Genomic DNA, 17,259 nt, shown 5'->3' with positions numbered 1-17,259 from the left:
TGTCTTGATTTTCACTTTTATCGACGAGAGAGAGGTACCGTTTCAGGCGAACGGCATGAATGCATTTAATGGTGTTGTTTTAAATATTTTTCATCAGAACTTTAAACTAAGCGTTTTGGTTGAGTTTAAATTTTTCAAACGGAAGTTACTTTAAACGTGTGCATTTGTTTAAATTCATTGTTAAATTTATGACAAATTTATTAATAATGACGACTGAATTAATAATTGTATAAATATGAAAAAAAATCATTTTTATTTATTTGATCGTGCTGAAATATTTTTAAAAAATTGATTGATTGAATAATAGACAACTATTGACTTCGAGGAATGAAAAATTTTTAATTTGGCAACTTATTAATAAGATATCTTATTGAACAATTAATTATTTCTTTGTTTATAAAATTATTTCAACAAACTAGCGAAGCAGTAACATTAGGACACTGATGTGTGTGTGTGTGTGTTTGAAAGATATTTTTTTATTCGTATTATATGCATATATTTGTGTATTTATTTATTAATAAACATGCGTGTTCAATGTACTTTTGAATGAGCGGCGAAATTTTTGCATTTTTTATCCTACTGTGAATATCAGTTGTGCAATATTTTGTGACATATTTTTCTCATCAATATGACTAGTAAAGATCAGAAGTGGTGGTTACATTGAAAAGTTGACTTGGGAAAAATGCAGTTTTTCTATTTATCTTGTCACACTACACAGATTATCCCATTTTATTTGTCTGTTTCTTCTCTGAAACTGTTATTCACGTACTGGTTCGAGATCTTCTAACTGTTTTTATGAATTGCAATTGTGAAAGCGATTTTTCTGCTTTAGTAGCTTTAGTTGAATTTTTTGATAACAAAAAATCACTATTTTAGTTAAGGGTTTTTATTTAAATATTTATTTTTAATTTGATTTTATAAACATAAACTCTTAAGATAGATAATTATAATAATAATGATGATCATAAATATATAATGTTAATGTTAATGTGTGGAAAATTTTGTTATTTTTTAACCGACGCCACGCTGGCGAAGGATCCGAAAGCGGATGCGAATGAGCCAAACGTCGATGCGCGTGCTGAACTCATTGCTGACATCGTTTCTTCACCCAATTTCTTTGCTTTGCGTCTCTACAACAGAAGAAACGAAATTCAAAATCATGCCAATTTATACTCTATATTATATGCACACGGCTGTTATTGATAATCAAGTTAAATAAATGAAATACTTCAAATATTCAAATAAGTGAACATTAAAAACTAATTTCTCGTACTTTATATTATATTGTATATAATAGAAAAGTTATTTAAAAAGCTTTCTTTAATTTTAGTACCTATGTGTGCGTAATCTCATAAACGGGTTTTCAACTTTTCTTACAATTAGTTATAAAATCAATACTGCTTACCCTGTAATAAATAACTGCGCAGCAGATGATGATTATGATAAAACATACGGTTGGTATAATTGCAGCTAGTTTCATTTTATCACTCTCATTTACCGGATTAGTAATTACTGATTTATCTAAAAAAATTAATTTAATGATTCATCATTTACGTGAATTATATGGAAATTGGACAAATTTGCAAAACTCGTTCACTCGTTTAGAAATGAAACTATTGTGAACAGTGTCAGAAAAGTCATACATACTTCTGCAGTATGGTAGCAAGTAATCTTCTTCACACTCTCTACAGCCGCTTTCATCAAATTCTCTGTCCTCAGTTTTGCACATTCCCAATCTTTCCATCGTACAGACAATATGCGTGAACGTTTGGCCACTTTTGCACGGGACAAAGTCGATATTCTGACGTACAAATACTGCGCAGAGTGGGGTTTCGATGGTTGTATTTCCAACTTGGTTGACCCATTCTGTGGGTATATATATTTTTGACGATATCGTATCCCATCCAGTATTTTTCATTTCGAATATTTGCGGTTGGGCATCCGCTAAGGTCCCTGACAGAGTGTACTTTACAACAGTAAGATTTTGCTCGAACACTTGTCCAACAATTTTATAATTCAAATATATTGTCGTATCACTAGCTCGCTCTATGACAAGCTTCTTTTTTCTTATAACGGATGCCAGATTGCGTTGCATATATCCAGATCCTGCGCTGTATTTCTGACATTCCTTGATATAATCATCATCTAGATCAACACCCTTCGGTGCTTTCACGACAGTCATGCAGGCGTTGTTTTTCATCCATCCCGCGGTTTTGGTAAAAACATCGTGTGGACATTTGAAGATCACACTGTCCACTAAGTAGGCGAGCAGCATAATAGCAATCAGCTTCTTCATTTCGGACATGTCGATAATTTCTAAATGTAAAAGAAAAGAAAATATATTTATTTGTATCGCTCAATAAGGAATAATGGAAAATTGGCTAATTTTACCGATCACCGTTTCGAACGCACGAATCCAATCGACGTAAATTCGGTCAAATTGAATTGCTCGGTGTAGTTGGTCACTTTGAACTATCAAACACTTTAAAAATTTTTTCGTTTGTTTAAAGTTGATCAAATGATCTTGAATTGTTTAAACTACAGTAAGTTTATTTTTTCTTTAAATGCAACCTGAATGAATTGGGATAAATAAATAGATATAAGTAATTTATGGCCAACAATCATATTTTTTACTGTCAAATATCGAGCAGAATATATTGTAAAGAAAACGTTTTTGCATGATTACATATTGCGTGTGTGTGTGTCTAATTGTGGTATTCAGGTGAGATGTGCAGCTGTGAAAAAGATAAGCGAAAAGCGGTGCAAAGTAAATGACATAGAGATAAGCAAGCAGTGTAGATGGAAAAATGGCACTTTTGGATTGTGTTGCATCATGTATGCATGCATGCATGCATGCATGGATGGGGTATGCACAACCGGAATGCACATGGATGAAAATTGTACAATTTCATAAAAGTGCCTGTGTTTGGGGTGGAATTTCAAACGTAAGCTATTGGGTTGGAACGTGAATGTTGAAGCGGTAGGTGTGGATTCAGCGGTGAGATGTTGGCAGCGGCTGCGGCGGCGGCTGAGGTGGGGTCGAGGCTCATGTGGCGGCTGACGCGATTTTTCGGTTGGTGGCGTCGCATGTGCAAAGCCAAGTGATCACTGCGGGCAAAGCACCGGTCGCAGAGCTTGCATCGGAACGGCTTTGCCCCGGTGTGCTTGCGATAGTGGCGTGTTAGCTCGTCGGATCGTGCGAAACGCCACTGACAATTTGGCCACTGGCATGTGTACGGTTTTTCTCCTGAAAAAGGAAAAAGCCCTATAGATAGTCATTTTAAACGAGAGTTTATTCCAAAATTTTATTATTATTGGTAATAATTTTGCATCGGCTCATCTGATATTTCCTTTGAACAATCTGGTGAAAAGCTTTTTAAAAAACTGTGGTCTATGGTGTTCATTTATTCATTTGTTTGTTTGTTTGTTGCACCTATAAAACTTTTTTGCTAAATCTGTGTAGATTAGCTAAGTTTTTATTGAAAATATCCACCACGCACGAAATAACAACCATTTTTTTCACTGACTCATCAATTGAGAGCATCTACATCTGCATCCACTGTAGAAGATGAGCGCAGTGAATATTTATTTATTAACTAACTATATTTCTTCATTCAATCAATCATGATGATATTTGTACCATAGAAATTATAGGAATGACTGTGAACAAAGTTTAAATAAATATATATATATATATTCTTCACAACTGTCAGTCATAAGGAAGGTGAAGTGGAGAAAGAAATTAAGATTGCATGATTGATGCAGTTGAACTGTTGAATAATACCAATAATAATAATTTACGGTATTTTTACAATAATAACATGCGTTACAACTTTTTCACATTGGGCAGCAGTTTAGATTTTGACGTGAGATTGGTTTGCCGTTTCACGCTTCAGCGGTTCAAGAAAAGGGCGAGAAGCCGAACTGATTTTGAGCAATTTTTCAAATCACTCGCGCACTCCAGTTGACATTTTTAATTGTCTTCAAAAGTTTCAATGATAACTGATTTTTAACAACGCGCCTGGCAACTGTTTGTTTGCAACTAACTGGTTGTGCTTTTCCCGTGCATTATCATCATCATTATTATTATTACAATTATAATTACAATTATTAAATTGCCATTTCCAACCTATCTTCCGGTATAGTCATTTTTACAAGCAGTTGGCATCACTCTCTGTCTGTCTGTCTGCTTAAGCTAGTTGCTGCTAACTAGTTAATATTAATTTTTTCTGCATTATTCAGTGTGAATATTATAAATAAATGTGCAAGCTTTTTCTAACCTGTGTGAATTCTTTGATGTGCTTTCAAATGAGAACTTTTCGTGTAGACTTTGTTGCAATCTGAAAAGCAATGCATATTTATGCATATGTGTATCGTAGTATTATTAGCAGGTTTTTTCCTCAAATTGTCCAATCAGTCACCTGGATAATCGCAGTAGTGAATTCGTCGCTTTTCCAATTCCGGGTTGCTTCGACGTTTTGATTTTGGCGCTTGTGGGCCACGACCATGCCACATTGATGGTGGGAAAAAGATTTTTCGATCCACACCCGGAGGCAGGCATGACAATGGAACCGGATCTTGTTTGCATGGTTGCATGTCTTGTTTTGCCGGACACTGACTGGAGATCGTAGTTGGCGACGGTTGTTGTTGCTGTTGCTGCTGCTGCTGCTGCTGTTGGGATAGGATATCTTGAACGGGCACTGTTGTGTGTACAATTAAACCGCCATTCCAGCCTGGCATGGACGTGTTAGCCTCTTTCCAATTGACCAACTGTTGATGATTATTTTCGGCTTCTTCCAGTTTTACTTGCACCGGCAATGTTGCGGATGTAGCAGCAGCAGCAGCAGCAGCAGTGGTTGTAGTTGTTGTTGATTGATGAGACAACTCGTCGCAGCTTTCCAATTTTACCCTTGACAAACTGCCGGCTGTTTGACTGAGAATACGGCTCAGACCGTTCTTGTCCGAGCTGCCGGCGCCTTTCAGTTCGGTCAACACGTACGGACAGACGACCATTTCGTTCGACGATGTGGCCATCGGGTTGCCGCAGAGCTGTTCGCTCGACCAAACGGTGGCCGACGGATTCAGCCACGGCGACCCGAACGTTAAAGCCCCACCGACCGAATTGAACCTGGCGTTAGGGCGTGGTTGATCCGCACTGCGAAAAAATTCTTCCACATGACTGGCACTTTCTCGGCGTGGTTTTGTCTGTTCGGCTGCCCAGCCGCTCAGATATTCTTTGAATTCTTCTTTCTGAAATTGTAGCACCAAAATACAGGCTTCTATTAATGAAGTTCAAGTTTCATCAACTTTAGAGAAATTCACTTTAGATTATCATTTGTCGTGTTTTTTTATTACTTATTATTATATTTAATCTGCACAATAATAGATTATATGTTTTCCGACGTATTTATGTCAACATCAAAAGTTGAAAATAAGCTAATATTTATATTTTTTGATTTGTCCAACAAGGAGAGAAAGCTTGGGAGAGGGGGGGGGGAAGCGAAAGGGGGTTTGTGCAGGAATAGCAGCGAAAAGGGTGGATGATGATGAGGATGAATGAGAAGCAAATTCAAGCCCAGTCAGTAGTAATATTACACAAAATATAATTCTACAGCTTCTTGATGGTATAGTTTTTTTCAGATAATTTTGATTTAATCGAAATGTGTGTTTAAACAGAGAAAAGTTGTAAAATGTGTATGTTAAAATTGGGAAAAAAAATCTTCCCAACTCAAATGCACATCAGAGTTGTAATGCGGCTGTGGAAAAAGCAGCCACCACTCCTCTAAGTTTGTGGAACTTATTTTTAAAGTCCAACACAGCTAGCTATATAGAACAGGTGTTTTTTCGGCTGCAAGTTGAAATTGTTTAGTATAATTTTCATGAAAAAAAAACAATTCCACTTTCTTCAATGCTATGCTTTTTTCCCTTCCATTATTTCTGATCTCTTTAATCGCTTATGCATAAACTGAAATAAATGTGTTCCTGTAAATAATAATAATTCATTGAATTGTACAATATGTGACATTTGTGATGTTTTCAGAGATTAAAAAGAAAAAAATATATATATAATTAAGCATCGTGATTATATAATAGTATCGTGTATTTTTTTTCCGCAAAATTGGTGACAAAGTATTTTAGCTGTAGATGTAGAAGAGAGTTGTGATGCGAAACTGAGTACCGCGTATTTTTTTTTCTGCTTGCTGCTGCTGCTGTTCTGCTCAACTCTTCCATTTCATTTCCCTTCTTTTTTTGTATTCTGATTTGATTTTCAGATTTTAATTTTTTTTCTAAAAATATCTCTCAAGTTTACGTATTTGAGAAAAAAAATGGTGTCAAATTAGATAGAAAAAAATTCACTGCAAACTTTCAGGTCAATAGACACGGAACTCTTCAATCGGCAATGGATTGTGTGAAGTTGTTGTAAAATTGGGAAACTTTTGACAAAATACAAACCACTTCAGTTCAATATTAGAATTTTGATATTTTATGAAATATTCTACAAATATTCAATACGGGGAAAAAAGGGTCTACCCAGAATAGAGGAAAATATCATCTGATCAGTTAGTTCGTTGTGATTAGGAAAATTTAAAATCACTCTGGAGAATTAATTAATTTTGTTGCAATTCAAGGTAAAAGGTAAAAGGGTCAAGGATTATCATTATCATAATCATTCGTGAGAAGATTTTTGATTTTTCAAACTTTTAAAATCATATAAAACTTTACGAGAAACAATTGCAAATGAGTTTATTAAACTGTTATTATTATTACAGCACTGCATTATAGTACTGCAAATGACCTTTTCTTTTTGACAAATAATCATTTGTAAAAAACAATTTAGCATTGATTCTTTTAAAAAAATTTTCTTTCTTTCTTCTTGTATTTCCACTCCAATCTAGAGGGTGGTAAGGGGTAAATTCGAGGGAAGGTTGTAAGAGATATGCTGAAGTACGGGCTGAATTATGCGGGGGCACATACGGTATATATATATATATGTGTGTGTGTGTGTGTTTGTAAGAGAATAGTGACAATACTTTTAAACTGACCAAAAATAAAATTCACTTAGTATATTATTTTAATGTAATGTAACGAAGAGTGAATGGAAAGAAAGAAAGTTTGCATTGTTGTGGTGCTTTTTTGCATGCAGTTGCAAATTTGCGACACCGAAATAACTAACGGACGACAAGTTCAAACAGGTTGGTTGTCTGTCTATGCCTGCTTTCTTATTATATATGTATTGAAACGCGCGCTATAGCATTCGGATGCAGGTAGCGTTGACAAATATGGCAACAACAACAACCGGTCGTTGGCATGGTCGTATATTTTTTAAAATATTTCAATTCTTGAACCAGAGGATAATTTTCTCAATGTAAAAAATGTAAATGAAAAAAAGAGCAATTCGGAATAAGCAAAAAATGAACAAGCTGAAGAAGAAGAAGCTTCTTGTAAACACGCATACATCATCTTAGCAGACAATTATTTGGCGACAATGCATGTGCAACATCAAAGCGAATATGCCGAACAATCTTTCATCACTGTGACTTTTTTATGAGGGGTTTTTTCTTGGTTTTTAAAACATTACTAAAATGTGGAAATGGAAACAATTTTATTTCGAATTTAGGAAAGCTGAATCGTAATTACTAATTGAATTAGCATGAAATCTAATAAATAAAATGTTTTATTCGATAATTTACAAACTGTAAATAATTGGCATTAAATATTCATTTAATAACTCACATAAATATAAGTTCTACACGCACTTTTTCACATACATTGATAACAGATAGTTTTGAATAATTTTACATTTTTAATATTTTCTACTGGAAATTTTGGGAAATAAAGTTGCAAAGAAGGAAAATAGAAAAATTGACAACAAGGAAAATTTTATAAAGTTGATATGCAAGTGAAAATTTTCTTGACGTGTCTTTCCATCACAATCAACGGTCAGCGTTATTTCATTAGTACAATTTTTACGTTATGTTGAATAAAACGCGAATGGATAAAAACGAAGGGCTTAGCTGAGCATTTCTATTTTCACAGAATTTGAAAATTATCTTCTCCGATTGTTCCAACTTTACTAGATTTTATTCATTAATGTTCAAAGATCAAAGATAGCTTCCGAATGTAAAAAGATTTTGTTTACTTCAAAGCAGACATTATTTACTACTTTTTTTGCTGCTTTGATTGTGGTCATTAAAATTGAGAACAACAACTGTTCAGATAGTTATATCCATCATCATCATCAACGTCGTCGGAGAGTTTGTGATGGATTTGAGTTTGTAATTTTTTTTAATGCTCAGCGGTGGATCGTTTCATCGCAAAGCAATCGGCGAGAGTTTAGCCTTTCCTGGCGGGGCAGTCAAAAGCACCACTTGCACATGATCAGAGTGACAATTGTGCGGTGTTATAAATTTATTGCTCATTTGGCCATTCTTCGGCCTCTTTATCTACATCCAATCTGTATCCGTTCGAGCTGCTGAATTGGACAGGGCAGTGGCGCTGGAGTGAAATGAAGGCTCAAGAGGTAGATGCGTTTTCAATGCATTAAAAAATGTCAAATAATTTTTCTTCTATATTCACCGACTGAAGTGAAAAGAATGCAAAATCCTGTGAACAGACAGACAAGCAGGCAAATTGTGCTTTTTAGCCGGACACTTCTTAAAGCTTGTCAACAACAAACAACGTGCTACTTGTTTTCTTGTGCTTTCTCTGACTTCCGGATACTTGTCAAATGTGTACTTTGTGTTTTCATCATTTCACCGTTCAAAGCATTATTTTTAATATTTAAAAACAAAACTGCACTGCTTTGTCTGTGATAAATAAATAAATAAAGAAAGAAAAAAGAAACAACATGCAGGCAGAAAAATGATACGCGCACACGGATGGATGCTTTCAAGCGTGAAGCTTAGTTTACTAGTTGCATTTTGAAACTGTCATTTCGAATTATACTCAGCAGCAGCAGCAGAAACTATGGGTGAAATAAAATGGAAGAAAGCAACAATTACGAACGTGAAAGAAAAATTTCAATTTTCTTTCAAAAAGTTTGAGAAAAGGGAGATGTAGAGTGAGAAAGAGATATTTTAAAATGAATTTCATTATGCCACCAGTGAATGTTTGTAATAAGTGATAAAAACAGTATTTTTTTATTAGAAAATATACTTCATGCTTTCCATTTTTAAATAGTCAAACTACGATTGTGTGAATTTTACAAACGTTTCAAATACATATATATATTCATTATACATAATAATTCTGGCGAATGTGGTGGGCTGTAAAAATATTCCTCTTACTTACTTACTTTTTCAAAATATTAATCACAAAATTTCACTTGACACTTCACTTCTTCTGATCGTTTTTTCCAAATTTAAGATTTACAACAAGCTAGATCGAGTTATTTTTTGTTTTTTTCTTTTGAGACATGCTTGTGAAATCGTATATTTTTCATAAAATCTGACTTTACGACAGTGATACAGACAGTGAGTGTAGTTTGATAATATAAAAAAATTAATTTTTTTCAATGATTAATCTGAAATTAAATTTAGCGAAGGTCAAGTGTAAAAGGTGTTGAACTGCTGAAATTGATCACCGATTCATGTATCTGTGAAATAGCCAACTAAAACTAATAATACAGTTGCTCGCTCGCATGTTCGATGATTATGGAATAATAAGAAAAAGAAAGACAAAAAGCATACACCAAGCAACCAAGCGTTGGGGTTTTATGTAAAAAATAACAGGAAATGATCGGAAGTAAGAGGAGAATAGGATCGCGGTGGACGGATGGATCACACAGCGTTTGTCATTCGAATCTCGCACAACCTTGCCCGGGAGACCTGAGCAGCTTAAGCTTTGCGAATAAACACCAGCTTCTTGGCCTTATATTTATGAAACGCGCGACCTGAAGTTTGTGCACAGGATTACCGTTCGCTAATGTTTACACACAAGTATGGCATGTATCCATGCATGTGTCTGTGTTGTGTATATGGACTGTGTGTGCTTTGTTCACCTCCATTTATGCATATAAAATTATGCGTGTCTGTATTGTATGTATGTATGTATGTATGTATGTACAGATGAATTGTATGAAGTAGAAGAAGAAGAAGAAGAAGTTTTCTGAATGTCAATGATGACGAGCTGTCAAATTGGTAAAGTTGACATGTCGGCGTTTTCAAATTGCACCTTAGGACCTAACGGAGCGTTGATATTCGTGTGTCAAATCGCCTCCGCGCTTTCTTCTACATTCAAACAAACCCATTAGTAGAGTGGGATTTAAGAAAACAGCTTCCATTGAACACTCGGTTAAGCTGGATAGGATGTTTTTGTTGTTCTGTTGAAAGTCCGACCAGAAGCAGACTTTTTTCTCTCTCCACGAAAGTACTGTTTTAACTTTTGAAGAAAACTAATGCGTGTGTCCTTGTTTTTGTGATTTGATGAATGATGAATGCCACTACGTTTGAAATGGACAACGTAAAATTTAGAAAAAGAAAAAAATTTAAATTTGTCAAATCGTTACACATATCTCCCTCTTTCTGTATTCATGAAATTGCATCGAATGTTTTCTTTAGATTTGAAAAGCGGTATTCCATAAAAAATTAAAATTAATGCCTATTTTGGTGTATAATTTAAAATAAAAAACTATTAACTGTTATATCCTATCTGCTGTTGAGGAGAAGAAAACTTACCTTAAGCTCCGGTGCATATTGGCATGTTGGAGAAGGATCGTCGAAAACATCGTCTTCTTCAATTGTTGAACAAAGCACTGGTTCCAAAGTGCCATCCATATTCCAATTGTGTGAGATTTTTTATCTGCTAAAGAAAAAAACCGTTTATCCACAAACACACACACACACACATTGCACGGATATGTGCATTTTAAGCATAGATAGATAGATGGTGAAGGTTAAGGTTTTTTTTGACGATTTTCTGCTGGGACGTTTTCGGTCGACTTTTTACCTTTCTATAGATGGTGGTGGTGGTGGTGATTGGTCTTCGGCCAAATTCGAAATCGACCTCCGCAACAACCAAGCACACTGCTAAGTAAGTAGCTTCAATTCCACTTGGCCGTGATTGTTCATTCACCGATTTGACAGTAAAGTTATCAATGAAAGCGAGTTTTCGTTCCAACGATTGGATTGGACGATTTCGCCAGAGGGCGTGGCCGAATCCTGAACTTTCATTGGTCAACGCTTGCTATCCTGTTCCGAGAGATGAAGCCCCGGGCGGTTCCAGGTCGACGTGCTGCTGTCAAAGCAGGTGTCCCAAAATTTTTATGCCCCAACTCGTGCCGGAGCAGGGCTTTCGAAAAACCGGCTTCAATGAAGCGCCGAATTTTAGCAGGGTCCCTCTTGATTCTTTTTTTTTACTTAATAAACATGTAAAGTTATTATCAGGAAAACTTTCTGTTCTATAATGTTTTGACTTGTTAATAATAATATTATTTTGCCTTTTTTTATCAAGTAAGCAATGAATGAGTATGAGATGAAGATTTTTCAATGAGTGTAAATGAAGATAATTGACTTTCGGTGTATCGACTTATCAGATTCATAAATTGAACCATATCGATAAGCTGAAATTATTATTATTATTATTATTAATTCAATCACACTAAAGTGTACTGTATATTTTTTGATGACACTTTGAAGAAATGTTTTGGTTCATCGCATTTTTCCATCGACGCCAGGCTGTCTGTTGCGCCGCAACGACTACGAACTGGCATCGCTTTTGGCTATCGCATCGGCAAGATAGATAGATAGATAGATAGATAGACAGACAGATAGATAGATAGATAGATGGATAGATTTCAACAAATCGGCAAAATTCAAGATTGGAAGAAAAAATTGCAATTGTGCATTTCACTATTTCATAATTGAATCACAATTGTTGAATTGATTTATAATATATCCGTTGAAAAAAGAAGTCAACAAACAGACAGCATGCAATTGAAAAATCTGCAAATGATTGCTGTTGTATTATGCATTCATCGTATGATTGGATTTTGTGGGAAAATTTTCCATTTTTGACAGTTTTTTTAATAGATAAATTGCTGCAATGCTGACGAAAGTATTTTCATTTATTCTTTTTTTTCGAAACATCAAATGCTGCATCCATTGGATTCATTGGTTTGGAACAGTGATTTTCAGGTTGCGGTTGATCGCTTTCAGTTGAGAGCTTTATGCGTTATAGCCGATGCCGACTGACGTTTGTATTTGCAATTGATTAATTTTTCATAATCTTTTGAAAAATGCCGAAAAGACTAGAATAAATAATAAAGCTTGATAATAGTGTAAACTTCTGCATGGCAAAAAATATGGTGATGCGAAAAGGGACCAATCAAAAAAAAGTGGCAATTTTCCACAGATAAATTGTGCATAAATGAAATTGTGAACTTTGATGATAGTTTGGTACAAAAATTGGGCCATTTGATCTCAGGCATGCTGATGATTAGGAGAGAGATTGGTGAAATTAATTTCCTCTCTCGAGACAGCTGTTGCTTGTGTCAAGAAGCCGTTAATAATTTGCTACCGATGCTTTGCACCGTTTTGTTCCAGTTTCTTGTTTCCTTCTTGCCGCTGCTTTGAAGTTAATGTTGCTGTTACCTGTCAACAGAAGTAATTTATTTAATTTAAACAATTTAACGTGTTTTATGAAAATTATTATTATTATTATTATCTCAACTGCTCTTACACTGTGCCAATAATTATAATACAAGATTGTCAACTTTTGCAAGTAGAGATTGAAGCAAAAGTGGAAGGGGGGAAATTTTGTTCATTAATTTGTTTGCTTGTTTATTTCAACGTTTCCGTTGTGCTTTTCGTGTTTTGAATATTTGCAAAAAAATAAAAACCAAAAAAATTGTCACTTGTCACATGTGTTTGTTTGTCGATTTCTTTTTTCACAGAATAGCTTCAATTTGGTTGGGAAATTTTGTTAAATTGAATTTTTTTTTCCTCCTCTTCCACTTGTAAAAGTGCGAAATGTTATTTTGAGAGCATCTTTTAAATTGAAAAACAAAAAGTTTTCCATCACTATTCGTTGGTTTCTTATTACTAGAAACAGAAGTTTTCATAATTATTATGCAAATTTCGAATTTCATCTTTTTGCAATAAATACAACACGAAGCATATCGAGTTGCAATTGTATTTCTGTTGCATAATACGGTTCAGTGAATTTAAGTTTATTAGTGTGAGTTGCAGCTGGATTTTTAAACTGAATGAAATTGAATTCAAATGAAAATTTTAAAATAAACATTATTATTATTATTAGCAAAATTGGGGGTTTTTCCTTGGGTTTCTCGTTTCAAATTTGAACTGAAGGCGTGAAGAAAATAGTTATTTTCAAGAAGGGCATCCGGTTGACTTATTTTGCATCTTAATCAACAGCAACTGACCTGTTGTCGTTTAAAATTATATTACCAAAATACAGACTTCATTGAAATCTAGTTTTGATGCTTTTATTCTCATTTTATTTTATTTTATCATTAGCTCATTATTGAAAAATAACTTTAAATTGCTTTTTTATTATTTTATTTTTAAATTTATTCAGTTCAGCAATGCAATAATGTAAAAAAGAAGAATAATAATAAAATTGCAAATGGGTGCAAAGTAAAAATGATCACTCTGTTGAAAATAGCATGTTCTATGATGAATGATTGATGATGATGATGAATTTTCAGTTTAGCGTATACTTATTATATGTTGTTATTATTCATAAATATGCCATGCAATAGATTGTTACACTGAGAAGTATTGTTCATTTATATATTTATTCATATTTACATTGCATGCAAACATACATTACTGACCATTAATAATTTGATAAATAATCAAATGTTGAACTTTTCCCACTTTGTGCTTCATTGATGTAACCTATACTATAAGTTGTGTTTTATGAATGAAAATTGTTTTCTTCTTCTTCTTCTCATTTTGCAAATACATATATATATATATTGTATTCAATGTAAAATTGAAATAGTTTACGCATGCACACACACACACACACAGTTGTATGCAAATGAATGAAAAATGTGTAACAGCAGCAACAAAAAGTGAACAGTATAACATTGTATTGGTTGTTGTGGTAAAAGGGTTGATACAGGAGGAAGGTTTGAATGAATGAATGAAGCTGATCAGATTAGTAAGTAGTATTTTTGCAAGATGGGAAAAAGTTGAATGTCTTTTTAGACCGACGGCAATTTTTGACAGATTGTTGTCAGCAATTTTCCATTGAAGCAGAATTGAGAGAGAGAAATTGTTGCATGCATGCTCAGCACTGGCGTTGTACTGGTGCTGCTGCTGCTCTTCACTGTAGCCGCTTGTTCAGCTTCAGTTCACCCGTTCCAAACCAACTCGGGCGTCGATCAATTTAATCAGGCTTCTGCAAATTGATGCTCCAAGAACCTGTTCACAGGTTGTACGCGCATCATCCCCCCTTTTTCTTTCACCATTTTCAATGAATGACATTTTACGGCTCATTTTCAATTTTACAAATCAAAGACTTGCCGCCGTTGCATGCCTGGTGATGCGTTGAAAATTGTTTCGCCATTTTTCTTTTTTCCCAACACACTGCTTGATGGTGTTTATTCTGATATTCTGCTCTACTCTGTTTTGCTCTGCACAATTGCCAAATAACAACTTCATCATCACGTGCGAAAAATTACATTTTTTTTGAAAAATTATACAAACAAATAAATAAATTTTATTTTTTACATCTGGAAAGTATCACCAAAAGTTTTATCATCACATCTCTCAGTGTTCCCAGTTGCTGACTGGACTGAGTTCATTGAAATCATTCCAAAATTGCACGCTTGATTTCTAGTCATCAAAACTGCTGCTCCCCCACTTGCATTTTTATTTCACCACCAAATAAAATTTTCACAAACTTTGGCTGTTGTCCTGATTTTATTTCCACTTTTATTATTCAAATGCAATAAATTTAAAACGATCACATATATGTATATATGTGCATCTAACTCACTTGACGGTTTTTTATTATTACTTTAATACATATTTATTATTTATTTCATTGCTTGGAAACTATTTCATCCAGTAGTAAAACTGTTCAACAAACGTCTCGACAGACCTGAATTATGCTCGCATTGATGGGGCAATAAATTTTATTTTCACCATTTATTTTGCCTCTTATCTCAGCGTTTGCTCATTATTAACGTTTAGTGGTGATTTTTTTTTCTTTCCTTTTCTTTTCTATTCTTGCTTCGGAAATTCTACGCTGTCACTTACTTAATATTGTGCACAGCAAAAAAGAAATACCAATCAAACTAATACAAAATACACTACAGTATTACAAAATTGATGTTCAAGTACCGTTGTTTGTAAACATTGAGTAATATTATAAATGAAAAATGAATTTTTTTTCCTAGTCAGTCACTTGTGCATTGGAAGAATGATAACGTGAAATTAGTTTGAATTCTTTTTTTCAATTTTTCAATTCAAATATTTACGTACATTGCAAAATTTCAAACATCACACTTTTATTCAGTTAATTCCTATCATCATTATCATCATTAAGCGAATCATTGAAGTAATTTTCAACTGAAAACAAAAACGCAGTTTCATAGGTTGTCAGAGAATTATTCTGCTGGAATGTACCAAATTGGAACGTAGTCAGGGCATTTACATATTTGAGGTAAAGTTGTCGAACCTTCCGTCGAGTTGCTGTGGTCGAGTTGAAATTTCAAAAATGATTTCGAAGCAAAACAGTCTTCAGATAGCAGCGTTTTCGTAAAGCAAAGCCGAATGTCCGCCAGTAGCCATCTCTTATAGCACTGTTAGGTAGTAAAAAAGAAAAAATTATAGCTTTCATTTGTTAATAATTTGCTTGTGGACTTTACTAGAAAAACAATTTCACTGTTTACATATTCGATTCAATTCACAGTGAAAAAGCTTTACAGTTTTGTATTTGTCTTACTTTTTCAAAAGTACAGCTAACGGTGGGCCAAACTTGAATCGCTTTCTTAACCGCTAGTGCAAAGTCGCTTGCCTTGTAGCTGTTTTTCAGTGTAGGGACAATTCCATTCATTTTCAAAATTCTAATAAAAACTTGAAGATCAAAACTCGATCAATTTATCCATCGGGAATAACTTACAAATCGACACTGTACAGGAGCTTCAGTTGAATCCCCAATTGGAAATACTTGAACGCAGATGTAGAATCGAGAGTTCCAAATGCGCATGTTCCGTGCTTCAGCCATTCATGGCGCCTTTAAATTGTGATACTTTATGTGAATATGTGAATTTTACAAGAACTCTTTAAGTTCAAATGTAACTTTTCATTTAATAAAGAAAGAAGACTTTAAAATGAAAAACATTTTTACCATAAACTTGATTCAGATTTATTCTTTAACAGATTTGGCCAGAACGTATTTAGCGATGGAATTATTTGCTGAAATTGATTGAACAGTAGTTTATTATGTCAGTGTTGATTTGTTTTGTCAATTAAACAATTTCTATATACTTGCAGATCATTCACATGGAAGCCTGTTTCATTATAACAAAATGCTGGTGAAGCATGTTGTGATTTACTAAACGAGGGCCTGAAATAAATAAAACATGAAATGAATATATATATATATATATATGTTCACTTTAAGATCAACACAATACAATGCTTACCACAAGCCATGTATTGTCCATTGCTTAAAAGATTTCAAGCAAGGCGTTGTCTGAGATATGGAAACAACGTATTAGAAATAAAGGTGAACAGTTGTAAAGTAATGAAAATAAATTACATACTTCCCCTTCTCCTACAAAGCAAATACCTGGTGGCCAAACTTGCGTGAAAACGTAATAATCCCACGTCCCGCCACAGCAGACTAATGTTAGCTGCCAAAAATTTATTAGATACAATAGGTGGTGATCCAGACTAAAAATTGTTTTTCTCCATCAAATTGTTCATTCAATTAAATTAAAAACAAATTATTTATGATAAGCAAACGATTTCAACATAATAGCATATCATTGTCACTTAATTTAATTATATTATTTATTATTCATTTATTAAATAAACTTTTTTTTCTTTCTTTTCAATGGCAGCGATCCGTACAGCACCACTAGAGTATTCCTAGATGGCATCATTGGTCGAGCACAAAAATTAAAAATGAAAAGATTAGCAGCCAAGAAAATCTGGCAGAAGATCAAATGAAATGAAATTAAACAGCCGAGGCAGTTTGAACTAGTGGTACTTTGTTCAACAAGAGATGAGCTAAGTAGATTATTAATAATATTGATAACACTAAAAGAAAGGCAAATTG

General features: G+C 34.0%; 5 protein-coding genes across 5 annotated transcripts; all 5 read right to left on the bottom strand.

The window, feature by feature from the left end:
• Positions 1–915: 915 nt before the first annotated feature.
• Tsp_08262 (conserved hypothetical protein) lies at positions 916–2,851 on the bottom strand. The gene is made up of 6 exons (XM_003375217.1): positions 2,687–2,851; positions 2,392–2,482; positions 1,648–2,316; positions 1,454–1,521; positions 1,017–1,130; positions 916–930 (listed from the first exon to the last, which is right to left on the bottom strand). Exons 1-6 carry the CDS (start codon positions 2,849–2,851, stop codon positions 916–918), a joined length of 1,122 nt encoding a protein of 373 aa, XP_003375265.1.
• Positions 2,852–2,939: 88 nt separating this feature from the next.
• On the bottom strand, positions 2,940–5,034 carry Tsp_08261 (zinc finger protein). The gene is made up of 3 exons (XM_003375216.1): positions 4,422–5,034; positions 4,281–4,340; positions 2,940–3,247 (listed from the first exon to the last, which is right to left on the bottom strand). The coding sequence occupies exons 1-3, from the start codon at positions 5,032–5,034 to the stop codon at positions 2,940–2,942; spliced, it is 981 nt and encodes a 326-aa protein (XP_003375264.1).
• Positions 5,035–11,167: 6,133 nt separating this feature from the next.
• Tsp_08260 (hypothetical protein) lies at positions 11,168–11,710 on the bottom strand. Its single transcript, XM_003375215.1, has 4 exons — positions 11,600–11,710; positions 11,512–11,560; positions 11,367–11,398; positions 11,168–11,338 (listed from the first exon to the last, which is right to left on the bottom strand). Exons 1-4 carry the CDS (start codon positions 11,708–11,710, stop codon positions 11,168–11,170), a joined length of 363 nt encoding a protein of 120 aa, XP_003375263.1.
• Positions 11,711–15,580: 3,870 nt separating this feature from the next.
• Positions 15,581–16,029, bottom strand: Tsp_08259 (putative ribonuclease T2). Its single transcript, XM_003375214.1, has 2 exons — positions 15,919–16,029; positions 15,581–15,775 (listed from the first exon to the last, which is right to left on the bottom strand). The coding sequence occupies exons 1-2, from the start codon at positions 16,027–16,029 to the stop codon at positions 15,581–15,583; spliced, it is 306 nt and encodes a 101-aa protein (XP_003375262.1).
• Positions 16,030–16,091: 62 nt separating this feature from the next.
• Tsp_08258 (putative ribonuclease Oy) lies at positions 16,092–16,967 on the bottom strand. The gene is made up of 5 exons (XM_003375213.1): positions 16,944–16,967; positions 16,768–16,871; positions 16,464–16,542; positions 16,354–16,391; positions 16,092–16,209 (listed from the first exon to the last, which is right to left on the bottom strand). Exons 1-5 carry the CDS (start codon positions 16,965–16,967, stop codon positions 16,092–16,094), a joined length of 363 nt encoding a protein of 120 aa, XP_003375261.1.
• Between the last annotated feature and the right edge of the window lie 292 nt (positions 16,968–17,259).

This window comes from Trichinella spiralis, assembly GCF_000181795.1.
Source record: "Trichinella spiralis strain ISS 195 chromosome Unknown Scfld5, whole genome shotgun sequence".
Taxonomy (NCBI): domain Eukaryota; kingdom Metazoa; phylum Nematoda; class Enoplea; order Trichinellida; family Trichinellidae; genus Trichinella; species Trichinella spiralis.
This window is presented reverse-complemented; position numbering and strand designations above follow the sequence as displayed.

Excerpts from the sequence above, each read along its gene's own strand:
- Tsp_08259 (XM_003375214.1), bottom strand. The coding sequence starts at position 16,029 with ATGAATGGAATTGTCCCTACACTGAAAAACAGCTACAAGGCAAGCGAC. Across the intron at positions 15,776-15,918 it reads TTAGCTGTACTTTTGAAAAA|TGCTATAAGAGATGGCTACT; the intron begins GTAAGACAAATA and ends ACTACCTAACAG.
- Tsp_08261 (XM_003375216.1), bottom strand. The coding sequence starts at position 5,034 with ATGGCCACATCGTCGAACGAAATGGTCGTCTGTCCGTACGTGTTGACC. Across the intron at positions 4,341-4,421 it reads TCACTACTGCGATTATCCAG|ATTGCAACAAAGTCTACACG; the intron begins GTGACTGATTGG and ends ATTGCTTTTCAG. Across the intron at positions 3,248-4,280 it reads ACATCAAAGAATTCACACAG|GAGAAAAACCGTACACATGC; the intron begins GTTAGAAAAAGC and ends TTCCTTTTTCAG.
- Tsp_08258 (XM_003375213.1), bottom strand. The coding sequence starts at position 16,967 with ATGATATGCTATTATGTTGAAATC. Across the intron at positions 16,872-16,943 it reads TATGCTATTATGTTGAAATC|TCTGGATCACCACCTATTGT; the intron begins GTTTGCTTATCA and ends AACAATTTTTAG. Across the intron at positions 16,543-16,767 it reads CACGCAAGTTTGGCCACCAG|GCCCTCGTTTAGTAAATCAC; the intron begins GTATTTGCTTTG and ends TATTTATTTCAG.
- Tsp_08260 (XM_003375215.1), bottom strand. The coding sequence starts at position 11,710 with ATGCCAGTTCGTAGTCGTTGCGGCGCAACAGACAGCCTGGCGTCGATG. Across the intron at positions 11,561-11,599 it reads AAAATATACAGTACACTTTA|CTTATCGATATGGTTCAATT; the intron begins GTGTGATTGAAT and ends TAATAATTTCAG. Across the intron at positions 11,339-11,366 it reads TCCTGATAATAACTTTACAT|AGGGACCCTGCTAAAATTCG; the intron begins GTTTATTAAGTA and ends AAAAGAATCAAG.
- Tsp_08262 (XM_003375217.1), bottom strand. The coding sequence starts at position 2,851 with ATGCATGCATGCATACATGATGCAACACAATCCAAAAGTGCCATTTTT. Across the intron at positions 2,483-2,686 it reads GACACACACACACGCAATAT|TGTTTGATAGTTCAAAGTGA; the intron begins GTAATCATGCAA and ends AAATTTTTAAAG. Across the intron at positions 1,131-1,453 it reads TAGCTGCAATTATACCAACC|AGACGCAAAGCAAAGAAATT; the intron begins GTATGTTTTATC and ends CTTCTGTTGTAG.